The sequence below is a fragment of the Thermobia domestica genome, chromosome 17, assembly GCF_964235325.1.
Source record: "Thermobia domestica chromosome 17, izTheDome1.hap1.1, whole genome shotgun sequence".
In the NCBI taxonomy this organism is placed as follows: domain Eukaryota; kingdom Metazoa; phylum Arthropoda; class Insecta; order Zygentoma; family Lepismatidae; genus Thermobia; species Thermobia domestica.
Genome location: NC_137470.1, coordinates 178,227,949 through 178,250,775, shown reverse-complemented (window position 1 = coordinate 178,250,775; position 22,827 = coordinate 178,227,949). Strand labels below are relative to the sequence as shown.

The window sequence follows — 22,827 nt, the reverse complement described above, 5'->3', positions numbered from 1 at the left end:
CTTTTTATCTTATCTTGGTGTCACGAATCACTTCCCAAACGTTGTCGGTGTTGTTTTGAAACACCCTGTATAGTATTCCATTTTTTTTATTTCGTAGCCCGTGTGTTGTTCTTGTATGTTAAACTATACCGTCTCTTTTCAACTTCGAGGTTATATCAGATGTTGACCTACCATTTAAAGTGGAATGGCGATCTCTGTAATGTTTTCAAATTCTTTTGTCAAGGGAATCGAATCTGAGACCCTCTGCACCAAAGACGCATACTAGCCACTCTGTCACCAGAAAGAACATAGAAATACTGACGTCATGTATATGTTGTAGATCCTAGCATACCCTGCGTCAGCGCTCGTATACTTAAGTAATCTTTAGCTATGGAAGGTGAAAAGAAAAACGAAATCTTCAAAAAATTTAAACTTTATTTCAATTTTCCAAGATTGTGTCCTCTAGACTAAAGGAAACTTGATTATTCACGAAAATGAATGATTGTAAAGTTGTTGGTAGAATGGAAATTTCCGAGGAAATGGAAGAACCCATACTTATGATGTTGTCTACCAGAAACTCACATGGCCTGGGGCCAAACCACGGACATCTCAAATCAAAAGTGAGAGCTCCTTTTTAAAACATATACTTCAGTTTCTCGTTTAACTCATTCTCACGCTGAATTCTTAACATATTCGACTTGAATACGAACACAGAAAGACACAGGTCGGTTAAAGCTACTCATAATCATTAATCAGATATAAATCTACATCACGAGCTCACTCATAGCTAACCAGTTAGTATACGCAGCTTTGACGTGTGAGACACGGGTTCGATTCTCGGCGGGAGCTCATGTTGTTTGCAAAAACAAGCAAGGAATATTGAATTTGCGTCATCATCTATTGAATATGTCAAATATGCATGTATCTTTTGTAATATTTTATCGATATTGTCACTTGCTTTTGATTGATAGAAGAAAAATTGTTAAGCTTCGTCTTGACCCTTTTTTGGAATAATTTTCTTAAAGTATCGCAAATGAATGATTGAATTTGTATGTTTAAGCACGAAAAGCGTTATCATGAACTCCAAACTGTATTAAACAGTATAGTGAAATTACAAACTAAATCAACTTTTTTTTTTTTTTTTTTTTTTTTTGTCAGAAACCTTTCCTTTCGCCCTAATGGCTACCTCGCACGTCTTTCGTGTGGAGAGTCCCGGGTTTGATTCTTGGTACGATAACCTTGAAGCTTGATACTATACGGGGACACGGTGGCTCAGTGGTGGAGCGGTTAAACCTGGTGCGGAGGTACTTGGTTCGATTCCAGGACAAGTGCGTTTTTGGTGAACAACATTGTTCTTGTGGGTTTTCTCGGGGTACTCCTTTTTCATCACATTCTCTCATTCCACTAATTCTTTCATCATCATTCACTTGCCTTAATCATTGTCTCCCTTAGCCTAAAGGGTGTAATCATGGGACGCTAAACTCAAAGATTTCATTTCATTTTTCACAAATAATTCTAGAATAACACGCCGTATTGCCACAATACCTCACCTTTTTGGACATCTTTGAACTTGCCCGTCGACTTTGAATCGATCAGAGGAGAGCAAGTCGACAAGTAACATTTAATTTTTGGTTCAAATAATTGAACAGAATCCAATGATCAGATTCTCTCTAATCGACTCAATTCAGCAGCAGGGGCGCACGGTGGATCTTTGATAGAACACTTACTTCTGCTGCATGTGGTATCTGGTTCGATCCCCCGTCAAATAAGTTTGAGGTGGACAAAATTGTGTCCGTGGGTTTTCTCGGGGTACTCTCGATTCCTCCCACTTTATAATTCCACCAATTATTTCGTCATCAATCATTCACTTGCCTTAATCATCTCCTCACTCTAAAGGACATAAGCGTGGAACGTTAAACTGAAATACTTATCTTTTTTTCGATTCAGCAACAACTCTAGATTTTTTCGCTCAAACAAGTCAATTAAAACATGAATCAATGCAGACTGTTTTATATATATATATATATATATCAAGAAGTAACAGTTTTTCATTGTAATAGATCTTGACCTTAGATGAAAAAAAGGCTGATTTTGTTTGTGTGCAAACTATACACACATTTTGCATGACTGCAGGTTATAAAATCGCCTTTCGTTCTTAAAGCAAACAGTGTTATTTGAGAAGGGATCACATCAACACAGTGACTAGTAGTAACGCACGCGTACTTGACCTCTAAATTTCTAAAAAGAGAAAAGATAAGCAACAGATACGTGCAATGCTGTCCTTTTTAACTTAACGAAATAATGCACGACAAAGCAAAAAAGAATTTCTCCGTGTATTTTTACAAAGACCCTACAGCGTTTCTACGACAATCGGCGATGCTTCTCTCATTTGCATAAAGAAAAGAACAATATCGCGTTGTACAAAACAAATATACGTAAGTTTTCACTATCCTATCTTCCGTTCTTGTGACCCAGAATTAGCTTCTTTATTTAAAATTAACTTTGGAAGGCAGTAAAAAGGATCACGCACAAAAGTTTCAATTTTATCAGGAAGATGTCAACTGCTGGAGAACATTTGCTTCTATCTAACGGCAAGATGCGTAGCTTCTACTACCTGTGCAAATAACGAAATTCAAACGATTGCTTTGTTCAAAGAGATCCTGTGAAGTAACGGACGTAAGTCACGGAAAATCATTACTCGCCGTTACACGTGAGGATGTTAACGGAATGACTACATTAACGAATCCGACCGAAACAATGGCAGTAAGAAAAGCAACATATCCTTTATCATAGACAACCAACATTTCTTTGCAAATGTGCAGGTTGCATACATATTAGGGAATGTTATTGATTTTAAACGGGATATCGATAGCCTTCGTTATGGTATCATTGCCCTCAAAAGGCACCATTGTATGCGCTAAAGGCAGGTGTTCTACCAATGAACCAATGTGGGTAGATGTAAGGATTTGACCATCTCAGCCTAAAAGTCTGCATCATTTCAAACTTCGACTTTGCGTTACCAGACGAAAAATTTAAAATTTGCTATTTTTCATGATGTATATAAATAAATTAAAAAAAGAAAAAGAAAGTGGCTATGTTTGTGGTTTAATAACTCTTAAAGCATCCGACCAATCTCAATTAAATTTTCAACAAAGATGACGTTCGGCATTGAGATGTTTTTTATCATCTCACTTTGACGCTGCAACTTAGGGAAGGGGGAGAGGAAGATACAGAAAAATGATCGAAAATGACCGATATCAGAAAGCACTTCAGCAATAATAAAAAGTGGCTGACTAACGGAACATATTAGTCATTTTTCTTATTTCTACCAAGCAAAACGGGTAATTGATGGTAGTAGTTAAATATAACATTCCCGGTGATATCCATTTAATTAAGGCTAAGATGCTGTGTAACTTATTTTTCTATATGAATCCAAAAATTAGTTTTACAAATAAGAATGACACTTATTCATAACAATTATAGCAGTTGTGTTAGTTCCTGTGATACTTGTGAAGCAGTATTAATTTGACTTGTTGTTATGTTACGCTAATGTCCTAACAGAAAATTAAAATACACAGTTAATAACATCCAACACAAGTAACATGTATTCTTGCTGTTTATCTTAAGTAATACTCGCCATTTTGTTGTGAAAATGCTTTAAGAAAGAGAATATTAAGGTAACTTTAAATAATGTAGAGCAAGTCTTCACAATTCTGGTGAAAGTTATCGCTGTTGTCAATTTCACAGCATTCACACGTGTCGAGCATGTCCTGTGAAATGGGAAATTCTCACAAACATATATATGTCGCATCTTATAACATTCTTTTACGAACAGGCGGGAGTTAGAAAAAAAAACACACATCCGGAAAAACGCTTTTTTACCTTTCACACCCACACACACATACATACACATACACACTCAGCTCGTTACATTTGAACATACACATTACATTTATTAACAGGGAAATAATAACAAACTGTTTACAGTTTTTTATAATAACAAAATTATTTTTCTTTTTTTTTAAAAAAAAATATTTAATTTACGTTCTGTGAAAATCTTCGTAATGTTAGCAGAATATAGAAATGAAAAGTTCCTACACTGAAACGTTGACAGGAATATATATTAACCACTGACTCTGTAATTGAGCAAAGTCAATAAATTACGTGTTGCATTCACATTTAAAACAAAATGTAAAGAAAGAAGCATTGCACGTTCAAATCAATTGTCTTGCCTTTTCCTCTTAATGAAATCACTGTACTGCTGGTTCCGTGGGTTTTCTCGGGTTTCTTCCCTTTCCGCTCACATTTGCATTTGAGCAATTCTTTGATAACCATCCATCCGTCTTCTTTAGTCTAATTGAAGGGTAAGGGGAAAAAACAAGGAATGTCCATGTATGTGCTTTATCGAGTTCTTTGTTCTATCTGTTGGTGACTCTTGGTACTATTTGACTGTATATGCCATGGATGTGTAGATGTAGAAATGTTCATTAAAAAGGGGCAAAATATTTGACTAATTCTATTGTCTTTTACGCGGTTTTCAATATTAAAACGCTGTTTTCTCGAAAATGCAATTTTGTGACATTCCTTCTTTTTTCCCCTTACCCTTCAATTGTAGTATAATCAAAGGGCGTAAAAGTAAAACATTTCATTTCATATTTACTGTACTGCAAGTAAATTTAGTTTTACGGCAGTTCGACTTCCGATATGAGCTCATTTGGTTCAAATCACACTTTTGAGCAGTACGCCTAGGTCTCACTTAAGTTCAGGATTGAAAAGGGGCGCTAAAATCAAGAAAGCCCTTGAATTCCTCTATGTCAGATTTACATAATTAGTGATTATCTCTTAACTAAAGCCATATTTTCATGCGTGTACTAGATGAACACTTAAAACTTATTAAATGCTTGGTTTTCAGATTTCACACTTTAAGCAATAAACACACGTCTGACTCAGATTCAAGATTAAAAAGGGACACTAAAACTTAAAAAAATAGCCCTTAAATTCCTTTCATGCTACATTTTCCTGATTAAAATTGTGTGTTAACTAAAGCCTTATTTTCATGCATGCACCAGATGCAAGAAGTTCACAAAAGCGAGTGTTTACCACGTTAAGGAAAGAAGAAAAAGAATAGAAAGAAAAAGAATTATGAAACGGTTATTTTGTGGCTAGTCCCGAAGTATTTAGGCACCGAAAACTGTTAATTACTTCAAATTTGGTACGCGTTATGAAATAATTTTGAGCTCACTCGTGGATATATTGGCAGCATACGCATCTTAGGCGAAGGATACTCGAGTTCGAGTCCCTGTGGGTGCTCATGTGATTAAGATCCCACATTAAGCTATAAGTCCAAGTCTGATAAAGCTTCGGTGCTGAAAGGGGCGATTAAAGCCAATCGGAACCAACCTATAAAATAATTTTGATGCGCAGTTCTTCCATCCGTAAGTTTAATTTATGGTATCATCTTCCGTTAACTAAAATGGGCATAAAATTGTGGTTTTAGAAAGAGGCAGATGAGGCATAAAATGAGGTTTTACAAACGGGCAAATGGCAAATAAAATGAGGTTTTACGAAGTGGCAAATGAAGCACAAAATCAGGTATTATAAAGAATCAAATGAGACATGAAAATGGTGTTTTACCAAGGTGTGGATGAAGCACAAAGTAAAGTTATAAAAATGATGTGTTACACAAATACAGTTTAGGTATTGCAAAAATAGACTGATAGTTATGATATATATCTGTAATCTCTAGAAAATTACAGGGACAAAGTGGAGATTGGGTGGTGTGAAAGGGTTTATTTTAAGGCAATAATGCACTAGGGTTCAAATCCCAATGCGATTCTAAGCCTATGTAAATAGCCGATATATTTTTCATAATGTCTGTGTTGTGTAAATACATAAGCGAAACTATCAATTAATTAGTTAGGTACTGTAGTTCCTAAAGAAATAAAGGAGCGTCAATTAATTGCCACAAAGAAACGTTTTTGTCTATTGAAACAACGATAATGCAAAATATAGTGTGAGTACGTTACTCGAAATATATCGATAGCCACGTATTTAAAATTGTAGTACAACATAAAGTAGACGCGGCCAAATCATCCTCAGGCGGCTTCAGAGAAAACACAACATCATTGAAGTAACACACATGTTTCTTTGTTAACATGAGAAGGATATTTCCAACAAGTCGTTCTAGTTGAGGGTGGTCTCCCGGTTGCCTTACTGGAGAAAAAATCAATGTTACAGCTGTATCCTCTTGTACAGAAAGTGATGTGCAAACTTAGTGAGCACGTCGTTTCACCTTTATATCTCAATATTTAGTATGTTGATTACTTTGGAAGGACTATCTTATTGTGTTTTTTAAGGTACTAAAACTATGAGTATTATTGATACATACCAAAAATGTATCCAATTTTAACGTAAGTTTAACGATGATGACAACGCACCCTGCCCTTTATGATCTATTGGAATTTTATTTATGAACACAGAGTAACTTTCCTGCTTTAGTATAAAGGAAGCCGGTTGGGAACGATTTGAACGTGGCTAGTATACACTGATTCTATCTCTACATAAACTGTTTCCAACACAATTAGCCAACGAAATATTAAAAAAAACAAAAACACTAAAACACTTATTGAAGTTACCCGCCTATTTAAAATCGTAATGGAATTTATATTAAATGTATATAAATTGTGTCCAAGATAATTTAAGTTAAAAGCTTTTATAACATTCGATTAAGTTAACACCCAATTGGTATTTTGTACACTAGAAAAATATTTGGAGAAAGATTATGCCCATAATCTTATGAAATCTTTCTGTGTAACATCCCATGATTATGTTCTTTAAGGTTAGGGTAAAGGGACAAGTTTTGCCGATAGATGTCACTACAGTCTTCGTATCTCTCCCATGTATTTTTTACCTTTCACAAAAATTTACAATTTCTTTTACAAATTTCAACCTAGAGACTTCAAATTTTTAGAGAAGAAACTTCATAACCTATTAAAGGGAACAATCCGTGCCGATTTTTTATTTAGAATTGTCTTCATTGTTGAAACAGTTCCATTGTTAAACGTTTGGATATCCATTTCAACAATCAAGCCATTTCAACAATGAAGAAAATTCTAAATAAAAAATCGGCATGAATTATTGCCTTCGATAGATTATGAAGTTACTTTTCTAAAAATTTGAAGTCTGTAGGTTGAAATTTGTAAGAGAAATCGTGAATTTTCATGAATGGTAAAAAATACATGGAAAAGATACGAAGATTGCACTGCCATCTATAGACAAAACTTGTCCCTTTAAACCAACCTTAAGGTAAAGGAGACGCTAACTAAAGCAAGTGAATGACGATGGAAGAATTTTTGGAATGAGAAAGTGGGAGAAAATGGGAGTACCAAAGAAAGCTCATGGACAAGGTGTTGTCCATTACAAACTTACTTTGTCAGGGATCGAATCATGGATCTCAAGCAGTAGAATAAGCACTGTAATAAACACTTTTACATTTAGTAGAAAATTTGGGAGCAGAAAGTAAGTGATGACACCTCGAACTATGCCAGGAAGTAGTGTAAAATTTTCACTGCTTGAGGTAATGATAGAACATGAACGAAACACAAACCTAGCATTAGAAGATGTTCTGTTAATTTTAGTTCACTGTGAATTAAATTTATTACACATTGAGGTTAACAATGGAAACCGTGTTTGCAGAACTACCAGTCGAGTGGCACACGCTAGCAGAAGAACAAACGAGCAACTGCTAATTTTAAATTAATAAAGGCGAAAGACAAACGAAGAAAGGAGGTCAAAAGAAAAGTCCATTTGTTAGCATGACATTGTCCTCAAGCTGAAGCCATCTATTTCTTTGTCATGTGCTAATGAACGAACAATTGATGGAAGACCACAAAGCGCATTTGCCCGCGGAAAACCAAAATGAAGGTCAGGTGGCGGTCCTCAGCTCATGGCGTGTCTGCGAAGTATTTTAATGGTGAGAACGAAAACCATTATTCCCAACTGACAAGTGAAAGTAAGGAGGAATCCGTGTGACCAAGCAAAATTTCTTCTATTGCAAAAAAAAAAAAAAAAAAAAAAAAAAAACTTTTCATTCATTTTTTAAAACAAAAAATGGAATCGTATTTCTATTTCCTCCATTGTTTCAATAGGGCCTAAAAATCTTCAATTTCTAAACCATAAAATTAAATTAATACTGTGTTTGTTAAGGCTGTGGTTATCCGGATTTAGGACTCGAAAGCCACAACTTGAGTTCATGCCTTGACAAAAATAACCGTGAAAAAAACTTAATTTTACGGATTAAAATTTTCAAAGGTTAAGAACAAAGCATGGAATTCTTGACGTTTTCTTGGGTTAAGAGGATGTTGACTAAGTGAGCATTTGAAGATGTTTCAAAAATATTTCTGAAGTGCCATATAAACAATTAAACTTCATTTATTTAGCCTCAATAGAATAATTATAATATACCAAAAAATATTTTAGATTAAACAAAACCGCACTTATAACGCATTTCTTTCTTTATATATGACAATATCCTCAAACAATACCTGGAAGATTTAAACGAACTTCCTACATAAATACGACTTTGACGAAAATCAACTAAAACCGATTTTCACTTCCTATATACACCTAGAAAATACTCTTTTAATTGTTATAAGTAGTTGGAATGGGATGGAAATAAATTTATTTTGGTATTATCAGAATGTATAAATCAAGAATTGAACTCGAACCTCCCATATCAAAGATAAAGATTTGATTTGACGCAGCTTGGTGTTTTATACTTGAAGGTGAGATCAGAACCACATGTTTCTTATCGAGAATTGAATTCAGGCCTCCTTTATGAAAGATACAGCTCTGATATGGCTCAAGTTAAAATACACAGCAATATTTTGTAGCACTCTTGATATGTTTATTTAGCATTGGAAGAAGATTTTAAAGCTTCCCATAACCTTATGACTAAAGAGCTCGTTTTCATGTCACTTCATTAAAATCGCTTATGGAGTAAATATCTTGCCATACTAGGATGACCTTGGTTCGAATACCATTTTAGTAATAGCTCTCGTTCCTGATTTATAAAATTTGATATCTAAGAGACACACTCGTAAAATATTCCGTTCGTAGTCATTATCAATTAAATATTTCGCAGTTTGCTCGAAAATTAAATCAGCTGATAAACCTAATCCTGTAAGCATGTCATTTAGGATAAAAAGACTTTCTAGGATTATACATGTGTTACGATCGCGTGGGAATATTTGTGCTATGTAAAAATCTACACTTAATGCTGTAAATAGTATTGAACAATTTTTATTGTTAAATCTGTGCCAAAAATGTCTCTGCTATTAAGATATTGGTTTATTTTTGTTTCAGGTTGCCCTCGGCGTGCTACTTGCAGCAGCCGCTGTAACAGAGGGTCATCCACCTCCGAAACCCAAGTAAGTATCAGATCTTTAGGTGAGATTTGTCTGTTATAATATATACGACGAAATGATAACAATTAAAAATTAAATGACGAATCACCATCACTCCTATCACAAACTGGAATTTATAAACGAATGTATTTTATAATTAAATTATTTATTTCACTATAAATAATAATTTACAATAATGAAGATGATTTTTTTTTACTTTAATATCAAATATTTATTCCCTGTATTGCTTATTTTAATGGTGATTTTTTTGTGATCATAACGTTACAATGTAGTAAACATTTCCGTTAAGTTGGATGATTCTAGTTATTTCCTAGAGACTACGCAACCAAATGCATACATCTAAAAGTTTGGTTGTATACCCATCAGGCGTATTTTTTTTATCAATATGAGACTATGCAACTAAATATATACATCTAAAAGTTTGGTTGTATACTCATCAGGCTTTTTTTTTTTTAATCTTTATATCATGTTTTCCGTAGGATAAATTCTGTTCATCTACCTTTCGAAGATGCGAGTAAATGAACACACCAAAATCATGTAAAATATTAATATTTAAATAAAACTAGTTATTCCGCTCGAGGCTTCAGCGTGTTTTACACTATATAGGTTAAAGGTATACTAAATTGAAAGCCCTAATTGCTTACATTTAACTTTTTTTAAAGTTTACCCACTAACTACCTCGAACTACACACCGAACTACCTCGAACTACAGAACTTTGTTCTATCAGGTTGTCGGAAAAGTCCTGAAGCATTTGGTCTACGTTTTACAACACGTATTTCATAATTTTCTTGTCACAGAAATACATTTCAATCTATGATATATTACTCATTTGGTTCAATAAATTTCACCATCTTTCAGCAAGCTACAGAATTTCATGTTCATAGGAAGAACTGTGTTTATCCTCGAAAAAATTATAAAGGTCCTGATTTATAGCCTCACTGGAATTCAACACTATACCAGCGAAGGACTGTTGAAGAGAGCGAAACAAGCAGAAGTCTGACTGTGCAAGGTCGGGTGAGAATGGTGGAAGTAGCAACACATCCCATCCAAGCTCCAAAATTTTCGACGGGTGACCAAATTTGTGTGTGGTTTTGCGTTGTTGTGGTGGAACACGGTCCTTTACGATTAACGAGTTTTAGCCGTTTCTGGATGATGGTTTCGTTCAAAATGTTCAATTGCCGACAGTATGCTCCGAAATTGATGGTTTGCTTGCTAGGTAAAAGTACAGAAAACACGACCCCTTTAAAATCCCATCATGATAATCTTTCTCTGATGAATATTACTTTCGATGTCGTTTGAGGCAGATCACCCCTTCGAGACCACAAACATTTGCGCACCACACTATTGTACATGATCAACTTCTCACCACCATTTAGCAATCGCTTCAAACAAAATCGCTTTTCTGATGTTTCATGAACATGTCGCATATGTTTACCCGTGCCGTCACATGAACTTCTTTGAGTTCATAAGGAATCCACACATTGAGTTTGCTTATGTACCCCAGTTTCTTCAGATGAGCGTGAAAAGTTGAATGATGGGTGTGAAAAGTTTCTGCCATCTCTCGTGTTCTGTAACGATAGATCGACTCAATTAATTCCTTGATTTGGTCGTCCTTCACCTTTCTGACCGAAGGGAGCCATCAAAATCATAAACACGGAATTTCGTGAACTGTCCTTGGCACTGAAGTTTGTGTAGAGCATTGTTGCCGCAAACTTTACGCAATTTTTCACAAACGTTGCTTTTATGTTCTTCCCTTTCCTGAAGTAAAAGAATATACTATGGCGGAAATGCAATTTTAACCTTACATCTTCCATGTTGTCAAACTGGAAAAAACAAACCAAAGAGCATCATCAGTACACATGACAATCAACCTTTTAGCTATTCATGACGTAGCAATTGCATGTATGCGAATAACTCTAGAACTTTCACAAATCAACACTTGTCATCTTTTACTAAAATACATCAGAATTTTTCCAACAACCGTACACACAACAATAATTTAAAATTGGCAGATTATCTCCACAGTTTAACACTCGATAGCTTAGGAAGCGACACCTATTAGAGTGAAATGAAATGAAATATTTCAGTTTTACGTCCCACGATTATGTCAGCTAGGCTAAGGGAGACTGTGATGATGAGAAATAAAGGAAATGGTGGAATGAAAAAAGTGAGAGGAAACGGAAGAACCCCCAAGAAAACCCACGGTTTGTCCACCACAAATCTCAATTGGCGTGAGCTGGAATCCAACCAGGGACGTGTCGTGTGAAAGGTGAGAGCTCTGCCATTAAGCTACAGTCCCTTCATCGATGTGTATAGTATCAGGGGGAAAGACAAGCAGAAAATCTACTTGAATATTGTGTCCACTACAAAACTTACATTGACTGGAATAGAACCTACAATCCTGCGCACTCGAGGTGAAACTTAACCATTGTGCAACTTCTGAATAGATTCTGAGTAGTTAATCTATTCAGAAGCGCTTAATATGTTTCTCTTGTAACAATCCTTTAAGCATCAAACAACTTCACACAAATCAATTAACCTTTAAACAGAGAAAAGCTATTTAAATAAATGTAATGATAAGAAAGAAAAAAAACACTTTTGTTGAAGGTAACTGGAAGCATTTACATGCGATTGTGAAGAAAGTTCACAAAGGTTACAAGAGAAGAAGTGGAAGAAACCACTGATACCTGTAATTATCTTATGGCGCAGGAGCTCTATCACAGCTTTTCCTGTGAATCATGTTTTCTCTTGCTTGGAAAGAAAAAAAAAATCTTTAAAACTTTCACATAAAATGGAAGCAGTTGCATTTTAATCCATTCAGTTTAATACTAACGGTGCTCGCATCACTTTATCCAGCAATTGTCAGAATTTGTAACTCAAGAGTCCAATCTTTGGAAACTAATTACTAGGTTATAATTATTAGGATCACGTCAGTGGGATTTACAAATATGTAATGTTAATCCTTTCATTCGTTACTCCACACGATAGCGTTTGACCGTGATTTATTAGATTCAGTTTTCTCTCTTTTCTTGCAATAGGCAGCTAAACAATTGTTTTGGTTGAATTTGTTAATGTGATTAATGCTGAATCAGAAGTTCGTATGGTAGTAGATATTAATAAACTTCGTACGTTCATAGATATAAAGAAATTTCGTATGCTGATAGATATTGATAAACTTCGTATACTGATCGATATTAATAAACTTCGTACGGTGATAGATATTAGTAAACTTTACACACTGATGTACACGATTAATCTTCGTATGCTGATAAGTACTAATAAACTTTCGTATGCTGATAGATAGTGATAAACTTAATATACTGATATATACTAATAAACTTGCGTACTGATAGATATTAATAAACTTCGTAATAAACTTCGTATGTTCATAGATATAAAGAAACTAAAAAGGTTGATATATATTGATAAACTTCGTATACTGATCGATATTAGTAAACTTGCATACTGATAGATATGAATAAACTTCGTATGTTCATAGGTATAAAGAAACTACGAATGCTGATAGATATTGATAAACTTCGTACGCAGATAGATATGAATAAACTTTGTGTGCTGTTAGATATTTATAAACTTCTTGTGCTGATAAATATTAATAACCTTCGTATTAATAAACCCACGGGCGTTGTCCACCACAAACTTATTTGGCTGGCTAATCAGAGAACACTACGAATCAGAGGCAAACTCTCTACCACTGACCCACCGTATCCCTCCACACTCCTAGACATAACAGAAGTAATCATACTACCTAGTTATCTAAAGGCTATCTATTCTTTCTTCCTTTTTTAAATTTTGTACTTGTAATAGTTAACACAACTTTTTATTCTTACACCTCTGGTGCATGGGGTCCCTGGTTCGATACCAGCTCCCGCTAAGTTAATTTTGTGGTGAACAAACACCGTGTGCTTGGGTTTCCTCGGGGTTCTCCCGTTTCCTCCCACTTTCTTTATTCCACTATTTTATTCATTTCTCATCATCACCGTCCCCTTTAGCTTAGCCGGCATAACATGATACAAGCCTACATATATGCAACCAATCATACATCGGTGCTAGTTTGGTTGTATAATCTCGAGGATATATAAGTATTTCCTGTTTGTATGGGGCCTTATGCAGAGTCGTTCTGACACGTGATTAGTGCCATACTAAAGAGTTCGATTAACATATGTTTCCTGCATTAATCAGGGCTTTAGTATGACGCTAATCATACGTCAAAACGACTCTGAATAAAGACCATAAGTCTAAGATATATCAGTATTTGGTTGTATAATATCTAGGAAACATCGGTGTTTGTCTGGTTGTATAATCTCTAGGATACAAACTTTACTAGCTTTTTTTTTTCATTAAAAGATCCAATACATTTCAGGCAAAAAATTTCTTGCAGACCTTATATCTGGAGAACTACGTACAGTGTAGCCAAACCCAAATCATCACCTAATTCAGTATGATACGAAAACTTGATTTAGGGGCCGCTCAAAAATTTTGGGGTTGCTGATCCAAAAACCAATTATTGGCCAAGATTGCAATCTTTTGATGCATTTTTTGGATCATTTCTAAAATTCTTGGACAAGATCATAATCTTTTGATACAGTTTTTGGATAATTTCTAAAATTCTTGTGCAAATATGTTTAACTCGTAATGAATGGAATATGTATGATACGCAACTGAAACTACCTATAATCAGTTAAGTACAGTAAAATAACTTCTGATTTCCAAACAAATCCCTCTTGAACTACTTTTCTTGAACTGTTTTGGGTGGGGGATTGGTTTAGGAGTTTAATGTATCTTTTAGAGTTGAGGCTATTTGAGACGTGAAGCTATAGCTTAACGTAGAATCCAACTACATGAGCTCTCACCAGAAATCAAACTTAGGCCTCCCGCTCCTAAGGTATGTTGCCACAAGAGAGATTTCTACTACCATTTTGATGAATCTACTGTAATTTGACCAAAGTAATAATGGTGGAAGTGTTACAGGTCAAAGAATGAAGAGAAACATAACAAAACGAAGGGAAATAGTCATATGGTGTCCTGCTTAAACAGTAATTGCCCAATATTCTCTATCCTTGGCTTTAAAAAATGCAACCGTCTTTGTTTTGTGCTTTGTTATATTTGATGCCGCTGCTTGAATGCTGTGCAGATGATGTCTTCCCCGTAACACAGACCTAACTTTCTCTTCCGAAGATAATAAAAGCGTCGTCACTCTACCACAATACATGGAACAACACGCGAGAGAAATCAACTCATGGTACCCACGATTAACGGCTTTGAGAAACAGCCTGTGTGTTGTGTGTCGGTGTGAAGACGACTAGTGCATTCTCCCACTTTCTTTGTCAGGTTTGAAACTCGCGAGTTCGATAAGAAAAGACTTTCCGGGTGACATCAGCAATCGCCATGCATGCGTGCTGAGGGATTCTAATGGCATTTTCTGTTTATTTTTTTACTTCCTTTCGTGATTACAAATTTGGTCACTTTTCCACATGTATGTTCACCGTTTGAATGTAGAAGAACGATAGAAAGATGCAAACTATTCCTGGAATAACTTTCCAAAGTTTTCTCATTCATTTAGCGAGGAAAATTATGACTTTTCTTCAGGACCCTGGGCGCCCCGACGGGGGAGGGGCAGGGAGGTTCCTTAGCCCACGAAAATGTATACGTAATATAGCAAGTCATGTATATTAAATACCAGAAATACCAGACGCAATAATGAACATTAAAGGTCCATAGATCACAACTATAGGAACTAACGTAGTTGGGTCAAGACTTCTTTTAGGAACTAATACGTGAACTATCCAAAAAATACAGGTTTCAGAATCCTAATGTACTCACCCAACAATTTTTATAGAGGGAGTTGGTGAGTACTTCAAATTATGTGCCTATAGCCGAACTCTCTCTATAAAAATTGTTACGTAAGTACCTTAGGATTCCGAAACATGTCTGGGTATAACAAACGGTTCTGCGAACTCGAAATATTTTAACAACGGTTCTATCGAACCAGTGCGAACTTGCTGGATAGCACCACTGAATATAGCAACCATGGAGATGGGCCCTCCGAGAAAATTTTCTTCGGGTGACCCTGTTCAGGACCGATCTAACACACTCTTGCAACCTAGGCTAGACTATGTGATTATTATGTGATTTCAAATCAATCTATGATATCTATATATAAAAATTAAAATCATTTTATTTGAGACTTTGTACCTCTTGAACCACTAGACCGATTTCGAACAAATTTTCAACATCGATGAGGTTTGGACCTGGGATGTTTTTTTCATCATTTCACTTTGGCGGTACAACTTTGGGGAGGGAGAGAAACTGGGGAGATATTTGAAAATGATCGAAAATGACCGGTATTAAGGTCGGATCCGTAGTTTTCAGGGTCGCTGAGATGAACAATGATACTTCTGTTGTCATTTAAATCCAAATTTAGCCGAGCAACTTTGGAGAGGGGGGATATTTTAAAATGATCAAAAATGACGGATATTAATGTCAAATCGATAGTTTTCGGGTTCGCTGGGATCAACAGTGACACTTTCGATTCCGTTTAAATCCAAATTCAGTCCAGGAACTTGGGAGAGGGGGAAATATTATAAAATGATCGACATTGGCTTATATTAGTGTCGAATCCATAGGTTTCGAGGACCCTGGGGTGAACAGTGACACTTCCGATACCGTTTATATCCAAATTCTGCCCTTTATTTCATAAATGAAACGTATTCTTCCCGTGCAAAGAACGGGTATTCTGCTAGTATATCTCTACATACCAAATTTGAAGGTGGTGTTGTTGCTGCTGATTGTTCTCTTTTAATTTACGAAGAATATTTTATATTTTGACAAAGCTCTTAGACTTTGTTGTAGGTTACAAAGACCAAAGTGTCGTCGATAATGGACCTGGACTCCGTCAAGCTACCCAAAGTTTGATTGTTTAACACATTTATAAAACAGAATCATGCAAAAGAGAAAAATATGCAGATGGGTTAAAGATACAGTGGAGCAAGTCACAATATGTTTGTTTTCTTGAAATTAACGTCAAAGGTACTGTAATATATTCGAGAACAGAACAGCTGTATTCAATATCACTAAAACTTCCACCGTCATCTGTTGACAGTTGGATGAAGCTCTGACTTGCGTTTTCCGTTGACAGATTGACTTATCTGTTAAATGAAATCATTCAGTGTAACGACCCACGATTATGCCAGTTAGGTCAAGGGAGACGATTCTTAAGCAAGTGAATGGTGATGAAAATGTTGGTCGAATGGAAATGTGGGGAGGAAACGGATTACCCTGAGAAAACCCACGGCACGATGTTGTCCACCACAAACTTTCTTGACCATGGATCGAACCAGATACCAGAAGTAAATGATCTACCACTGAGCCAGCATGATCCCTTGGCTTACCAAATTCTGGTTTCCGTGTCTCCGTTTTTGTTCTTTTGAAAAACGACTTACACTACTGCAAGTTTAACCTGTCCATAATCTGTAATGCCAAAGGGTCGTACGCTAACCGCTTAGCCATTAAGAAGATCATCATCCAAGATCACTGTAAAGATCGTTATTACTATAAATTTCTTGTTACAATTACAAGATTAGAATGTTTTGCAAAATTGTTCTCAAGAGTTTATTCACTGGTTACTGTCATTACTGAATTTTATCTGGTAAATACAAATAACTATAATTTATACGAAAATGATATTAATCACTTAATCGTCTGGTGATTATACAACCCCCCATACACAAATGTTTATTGTTTGAATATTTACCTAGGATAAAACTTGTGCCCGAATTTGGCATTTTAGGGTCAAATTAACGGTTCTTGATACAAATTAGAAGTTGATTAATTAAAATTGTAGTATTGTGTAATTAATTTCATGTAATCATTTAATATCCCAATATTCTTTTTTTAATGTCGGGATACCGTGACTTAATAGTAAAGTAATTATCTCAGGTGCACAGGGTACCATGTTGAGATACTTCGGGCTTGTATCTTTCCTCCTGTATTTCTGATATTTTCCAAGATATCATTATCAAAACATCATTTTTTTCTAACTTAAGTGAACAACTAGATAAATACTGAAAACGAAATAGGACAGCAGTTTTGAGTTGAAATTAAAATACGTGCAAATCTACTGTAAAGGTCAAAATATTAGTTCTAAATGTCATTTCTCACTTTTTTCCAAATATATTTTCCAAATTGGAAGACGATCTAAATTAACCTTTCAAGCCGGAAGTTAAATACTTATTAACCTTTGAGAAAGGTGTCAATTTTAAATCATCAAAACAGCAATTTTTTTACATAATGTCACAAAATTGAACATAATTTCATATAATAAAACGGAAAACAAAGAGTTGACAGCACATTACAGTCTACTCTTCAGTGGCATGCGTTTTCGTTTATGTTGGGACACAACAGATGACAGAATATCCATAATTTACACGGGACGTATACGTGTACGTCGAACCGTCTCTAGAAGCACTGTGAAGATCCGTACACGTGTACGTCGAACCGGCTTTAAATATATACTATTTCTTACAATAACTCACTTGTCTGCTAGTTTCCTGACACTAGCTATTTAATTTCATCATAATTCATTCATACATTTTTACTTTGTTTACATTTGTTTTAAAATTACAAAATAAAAATAAGTAAATGTATCAAAACGGTAATAATATTCTATCCTTTTTCGTAGGGGAATCTGGAAGAAGAAATTGATCTGGAAGCCAGCGTGGAAAAAGGTATGGAAGGAAGAAACAAAGACTGTATGGAAACCAGTTTGGAAGGAAATATGGAAACCAGTGTGGAAAGATATCAAAGTTCCTGAATGGAAAAAGATTTGGATTCCAAAATGGGAGAAGGTATGGAAGAAGGAACAAAAGCAGATCTGGAAACCCGCATGGAAGGAAGAGTGGAAGGAAGAATGGAAGAAAATTTGGAAACCAGTGTGGATAAAAATTTGGATCGAAATTCCCAAGGATGATTGGGATTCCCATGGTGACCCACACGGAGGAGGACACGACCACCATGAACCAAAAGGAGTATGGAAGAAGAAAATGATTTGGAAGCCAGCATGGAAGAAAGTGTGGAAGAAGGTGAAGAAAATGATCTGGAAGCCAGAATGGAAAACCGTGTGGAAACCAGATAAGAAGTTGGTATGGAAAGAAGGAAAGAAGTTAGTGTGGAAACCAGCCAAGAAGATGGTATGGAAATCTGAATGGAAAAAGTTCTGGAAGAAGGACATGAAGAAGATTTGGAAACCAGAGTGGAAGAAGATCTGGAAACCTGAATGGATTAAGGTCTGGGTTCCCGTGCATCATGAGGAACACCATGAGGAACATCATGAGCCTCCGCACCATGAGGAGAGTCATGGATGGGATAGGAGTGGTCAGGAACAAGGATGGCATCCGCCCCAAGAGCAACCTCAACAAGGATGGAGACCAGTTCAGCAGCAACAACAACAGGGTTGGCAGCCCTCACAACAGCAACAGGGTTGGCACTAGCAAAACCTTGTAATGTATTCTCATAATTAAGAAAGGACTTAATAATACAGGTACTATGAAGAACGCGTGTATGTGGGAACTTGGAACTCATCATATGGAAAAGGTGTCCTACCATCCCACAACAAGGTTGTTGATGGATTGTTATGCAAGTTACCAGTGGTGTTCGGTTAGTCAATTGTTATAGAACATATCAATGCCCTATTGATAATAATACTCAACAAAACTTAGCTTCCTTATTAATATCATATTTAAGCAAGGAAGTTATTCAAATCAAGTACATTTAAAATGCTGTTTCCATGGATCACACAATTTGTAAACAAGAGGCGTTTCTTTTGCAATTATGAAACACTTCCGAAATGAAATTGATTTACATAAAAATCACGAGATTCAGTTGTCCAATTTTTGAGTTTAATTTTTAATACAAATTGTGTAAAAGAATTCAAAAATATTCTCCTTACCTTTACAAACGATTATTTTAAAGAAGTATTTAAGTATGATACATGGAAATGGCATATCAATTACTCTTATTAGAGGTAGTACTTGAGTGTAAAACCAAGTTGAAGTACAAATCGTGTACGGATAGTACCCCCTGGTAAAATATAATCAACCTTGTGCTAGGTTGAAGTTCATAATTAAACGGGTTCACAGTATTAACAAGTCGCAGTAAAATACCTAATCATGTCACACATCCAAATACACACATTAACTCGTACACATGGATTGTGTGTGTGTTTTGAGATTGCTATCTTACCCACCAGTTTGAAAGTTTGTAAGTTCTGAAAACAATAATTAGTTTAGAGATTATTTCAAACGAATATTAAAAATTTTACAATTGATGTAGCATTTATCATATTTAAAGTTAGAATAAATCATATTTTTTCTTTATCCCAGAATAATTGCTATTAATTGGGAAAGACAGATATTTTTTAACAATCCAGAATACCACTGGAAAACTCTATAACGGTATGGCAACATGGATATTTCGGCCAAAACTGATACATATTAAGATATCTTGTACCAAATTACAAGTCAATACAAGCAGAATATTTTCTGCTTTCGTAAATGAAACATTACAAAAATAAAAAAAGCATTTAGTACAAATAAAAAAACGTTTGCACAATTACATGGATTTGGTATTTCATTTTAAATATAAAAAACAATTAATCAGGATAAAAAATCAAATGTATAAATTATTTTCAAAGAATCAGTATAGTATTCTATATACATATCTTCAAAAATATATTTAGAAATGCATATACATTTTCATACAAGTATATAAATGTTAGTACACGACAAGATTCATAAAATTAGTCAACTAGCAAAGCTATCCTTGAAATTTCAAGATTTATTATTGATTATTAGGTAATAGGGTATCATGTAAATTATGCATAGCGTGTTTATGAACAATGTGAAAGGTATTGTCTGAGGACTGGATTGTGGATCAGTCGTTAAAACATTTAGAGCAGACACAGTTGTCTAAGTGTCATGTAAACTTGGAACTTATATTTTGTTGATTGTTTGAATTACTTGTTGGTGGGTTTAACCTAAACAAATACACCACTCAATTGTTATGTTATTGGAGGTGTAAGTTATAATATCACAGTTACCATGTGTATTTTTCTGTTTTTTTGTATATAAGCCATTACTTTTAACATGTGTTACTGTTGGTACTGATGTGTGCTGTTGGTATTGTGACGACTCTTTTGTGTGTTCTTTGCAAAACTTACTTGTTTTTATTGTTGAATTGTATTTTTTTTTCTAAATAAACGTTATTTTTGTATGAAATAATTCTTTTTACTGTTGACTGCCTTTTTTTGTAGTTACTACAAGTTATTATGAAAAGTTTACTTTTTATAGTCAACCAACCTTAATAAGATTCCTATATATGTTTGTTATTCATTTCAAAATGTTTTTGCATCTTCAATTTAACATAATTCTTTCTTTACACGTCACTTAAAAGTAAAATGTATAATTAGAAAAAATCACACAGTGACACAATTAAGAACTTACAGTATTTCTGTTAAGGTACTCTTTGACAATATTAATTCATTCATTAATAAATACGAGGGTGATTCAGAAAGTAATGTCTCCAACATGGTACCTTTATTTGTGTTTGATAGATAGCACCGATACAGGTATCAGTGGAAAGCTTGCAATGTCAGCTACAAACAAATGGTGGCATTATTTTTCAACTTAGTCCCCATTACGGGCAACACACTAGTGCCAACGCGAAACAAATTTTTCATGCCGTCGGCGAAGAATTATGGTGGCCACTGGTGACTGCTGCTTCTACCTGCGCGTCACAAATGTAGCGTTGATTCTTAAGGTGATCCTTAAGTTTGTAGAAGAGTCAAAAGGCACAGAGAGCAAGATCCAGACTATAGGCAGGATGAGGCAGAATGTCAACAACATTTTGCCACCATAAGGGGTAACTTTGAATATTTTGGAGATGGAGAGGACGTGTAGCGGTATTCCATCGACTGATGCTTCGTTTACGGGTCGTAATGATGTATCCACGACTCGTCGCTAGCGATGAATTTTCCTGGGCGGACAACTTTCCATGGTCAGAAATTCAATGACAGCCAGCTGTTTCAACCGGACATCACCACTGGATGCTATAGATTGCTCCATTACTCCTAAACGGGAAGAGATAGGAAGCTGAAACAGGTGGGATTCTATAGCTCAAACATCAGTGCATTAGTGATAAACAGATCAGAATGTTTGCAGTACTACTGGCCAAATAGTTTCCTTGGAGGAATTACTTTCTGAATCACCCTCGTAGAAGTATTAAGTTATAATTATAATTATTAAGCTATAATTATTATAAGTATATTATAATCCTAGACGGGACTACGTATTTCTAGTTACAGAAATTACTATCCTCAAGAAAATAGTAACTTTTCTTATGTAACAAATAACATACAACTTTCTTTTTTTTTTTTTTTCTTTACGATACATCAATAATGCATAATAAGTGATTTCTTTAGGTTTAATTACGAAAAGTTATTTGAATATTCTGACATGAAATGAATTCTTGCACATAGCAATCCCTTTCGTACTACAATGAACGAATTATTTATTCATATTACATTTTTTATATATTTATATACGAGTATGAAATATCTATTGAGACTAAGATACATATTTAAAGAAGCATCCTCTGTGAGACAATAGTCAACATTATGACACGAAACAATGTCACTTTCCTTTTTAGATCAACTGCTATGTTTTAAATGAGTTTAAAATTGCTTAAATAATTTATAATTGGTCTAAAAGTTCTAGGTACGTCAGAGATCAATTTATTGTGGCATCCACGAACAATCTCATTGGTTGCCTACTTCTAACCTGGACACTAAGCTCAAGAGGCGTTGACCTCAAACTACCTACTTAAGAGATAAAATATCCCCCAGAACAGCATGTAGAAATATACGGGTAATCTGATTGGTCGCCTGTCTGCTTCTTGCGCAATTGGTTCATGTAACGTTGACTTAAAACTACCAATTTCAGAAACAAACATACCTCTACTGCAGAATGTATGAATAATCTGATTGGTCGCCAGTAATGTCCCCTGGGCACTTGGCTCATATAGCGTTGACTTCAAACAATCTATTGCAGAGACAAACATACCCCACTGCAAAATGCATGGGTAATCTGATTGGTCGCCTATTTGTTCCCTGGGCATTTGCCTCACGAGGTGTTGATCTAAACTAGGATAAAAAACTGGAATTAAACACCTTTTACATAAGAATGATTGTTAGTAATGGTTTCTCTTACTTTCGTTTTTGTAACTATACGTATCTTATCATTAACTATGGCATACATATTACCAGCTGTCTTCCTGTTTCCAGGAATGCATTAGACTACCCAATTATGGTACACCTAATCAGTTGGCCATGTTTCGCGAATCGAAATTGTT

At 35.1% G+C, this 22,827-nt stretch overlaps 1 protein-coding gene across 1 annotated transcript in view; it reads left to right on the top strand.

Annotated features, from left to right (window-relative positions):
* Positions 1-20,699, top strand: part of LOC145674518 (uncharacterized) — a 31,918-nt gene extending 11,219 nt beyond the window's left edge. Inside the window, exons 2-3 of the mRNA XM_081744673.1 lie at positions 9,343-9,407; positions 18,104-20,699. Of these exons, the coding sequence (XP_081600799.1) occupies positions 9,343-9,407; positions 18,104-18,911 (873 nt within the window). The 3' untranslated portion in view covers positions 18,912-20,699. The remainder of the gene's footprint in view (positions 1-9,342; positions 9,408-18,103) is intronic.
* The last annotated feature ends 2,128 nt before the right edge of the window (positions 20,700-22,827 follow it).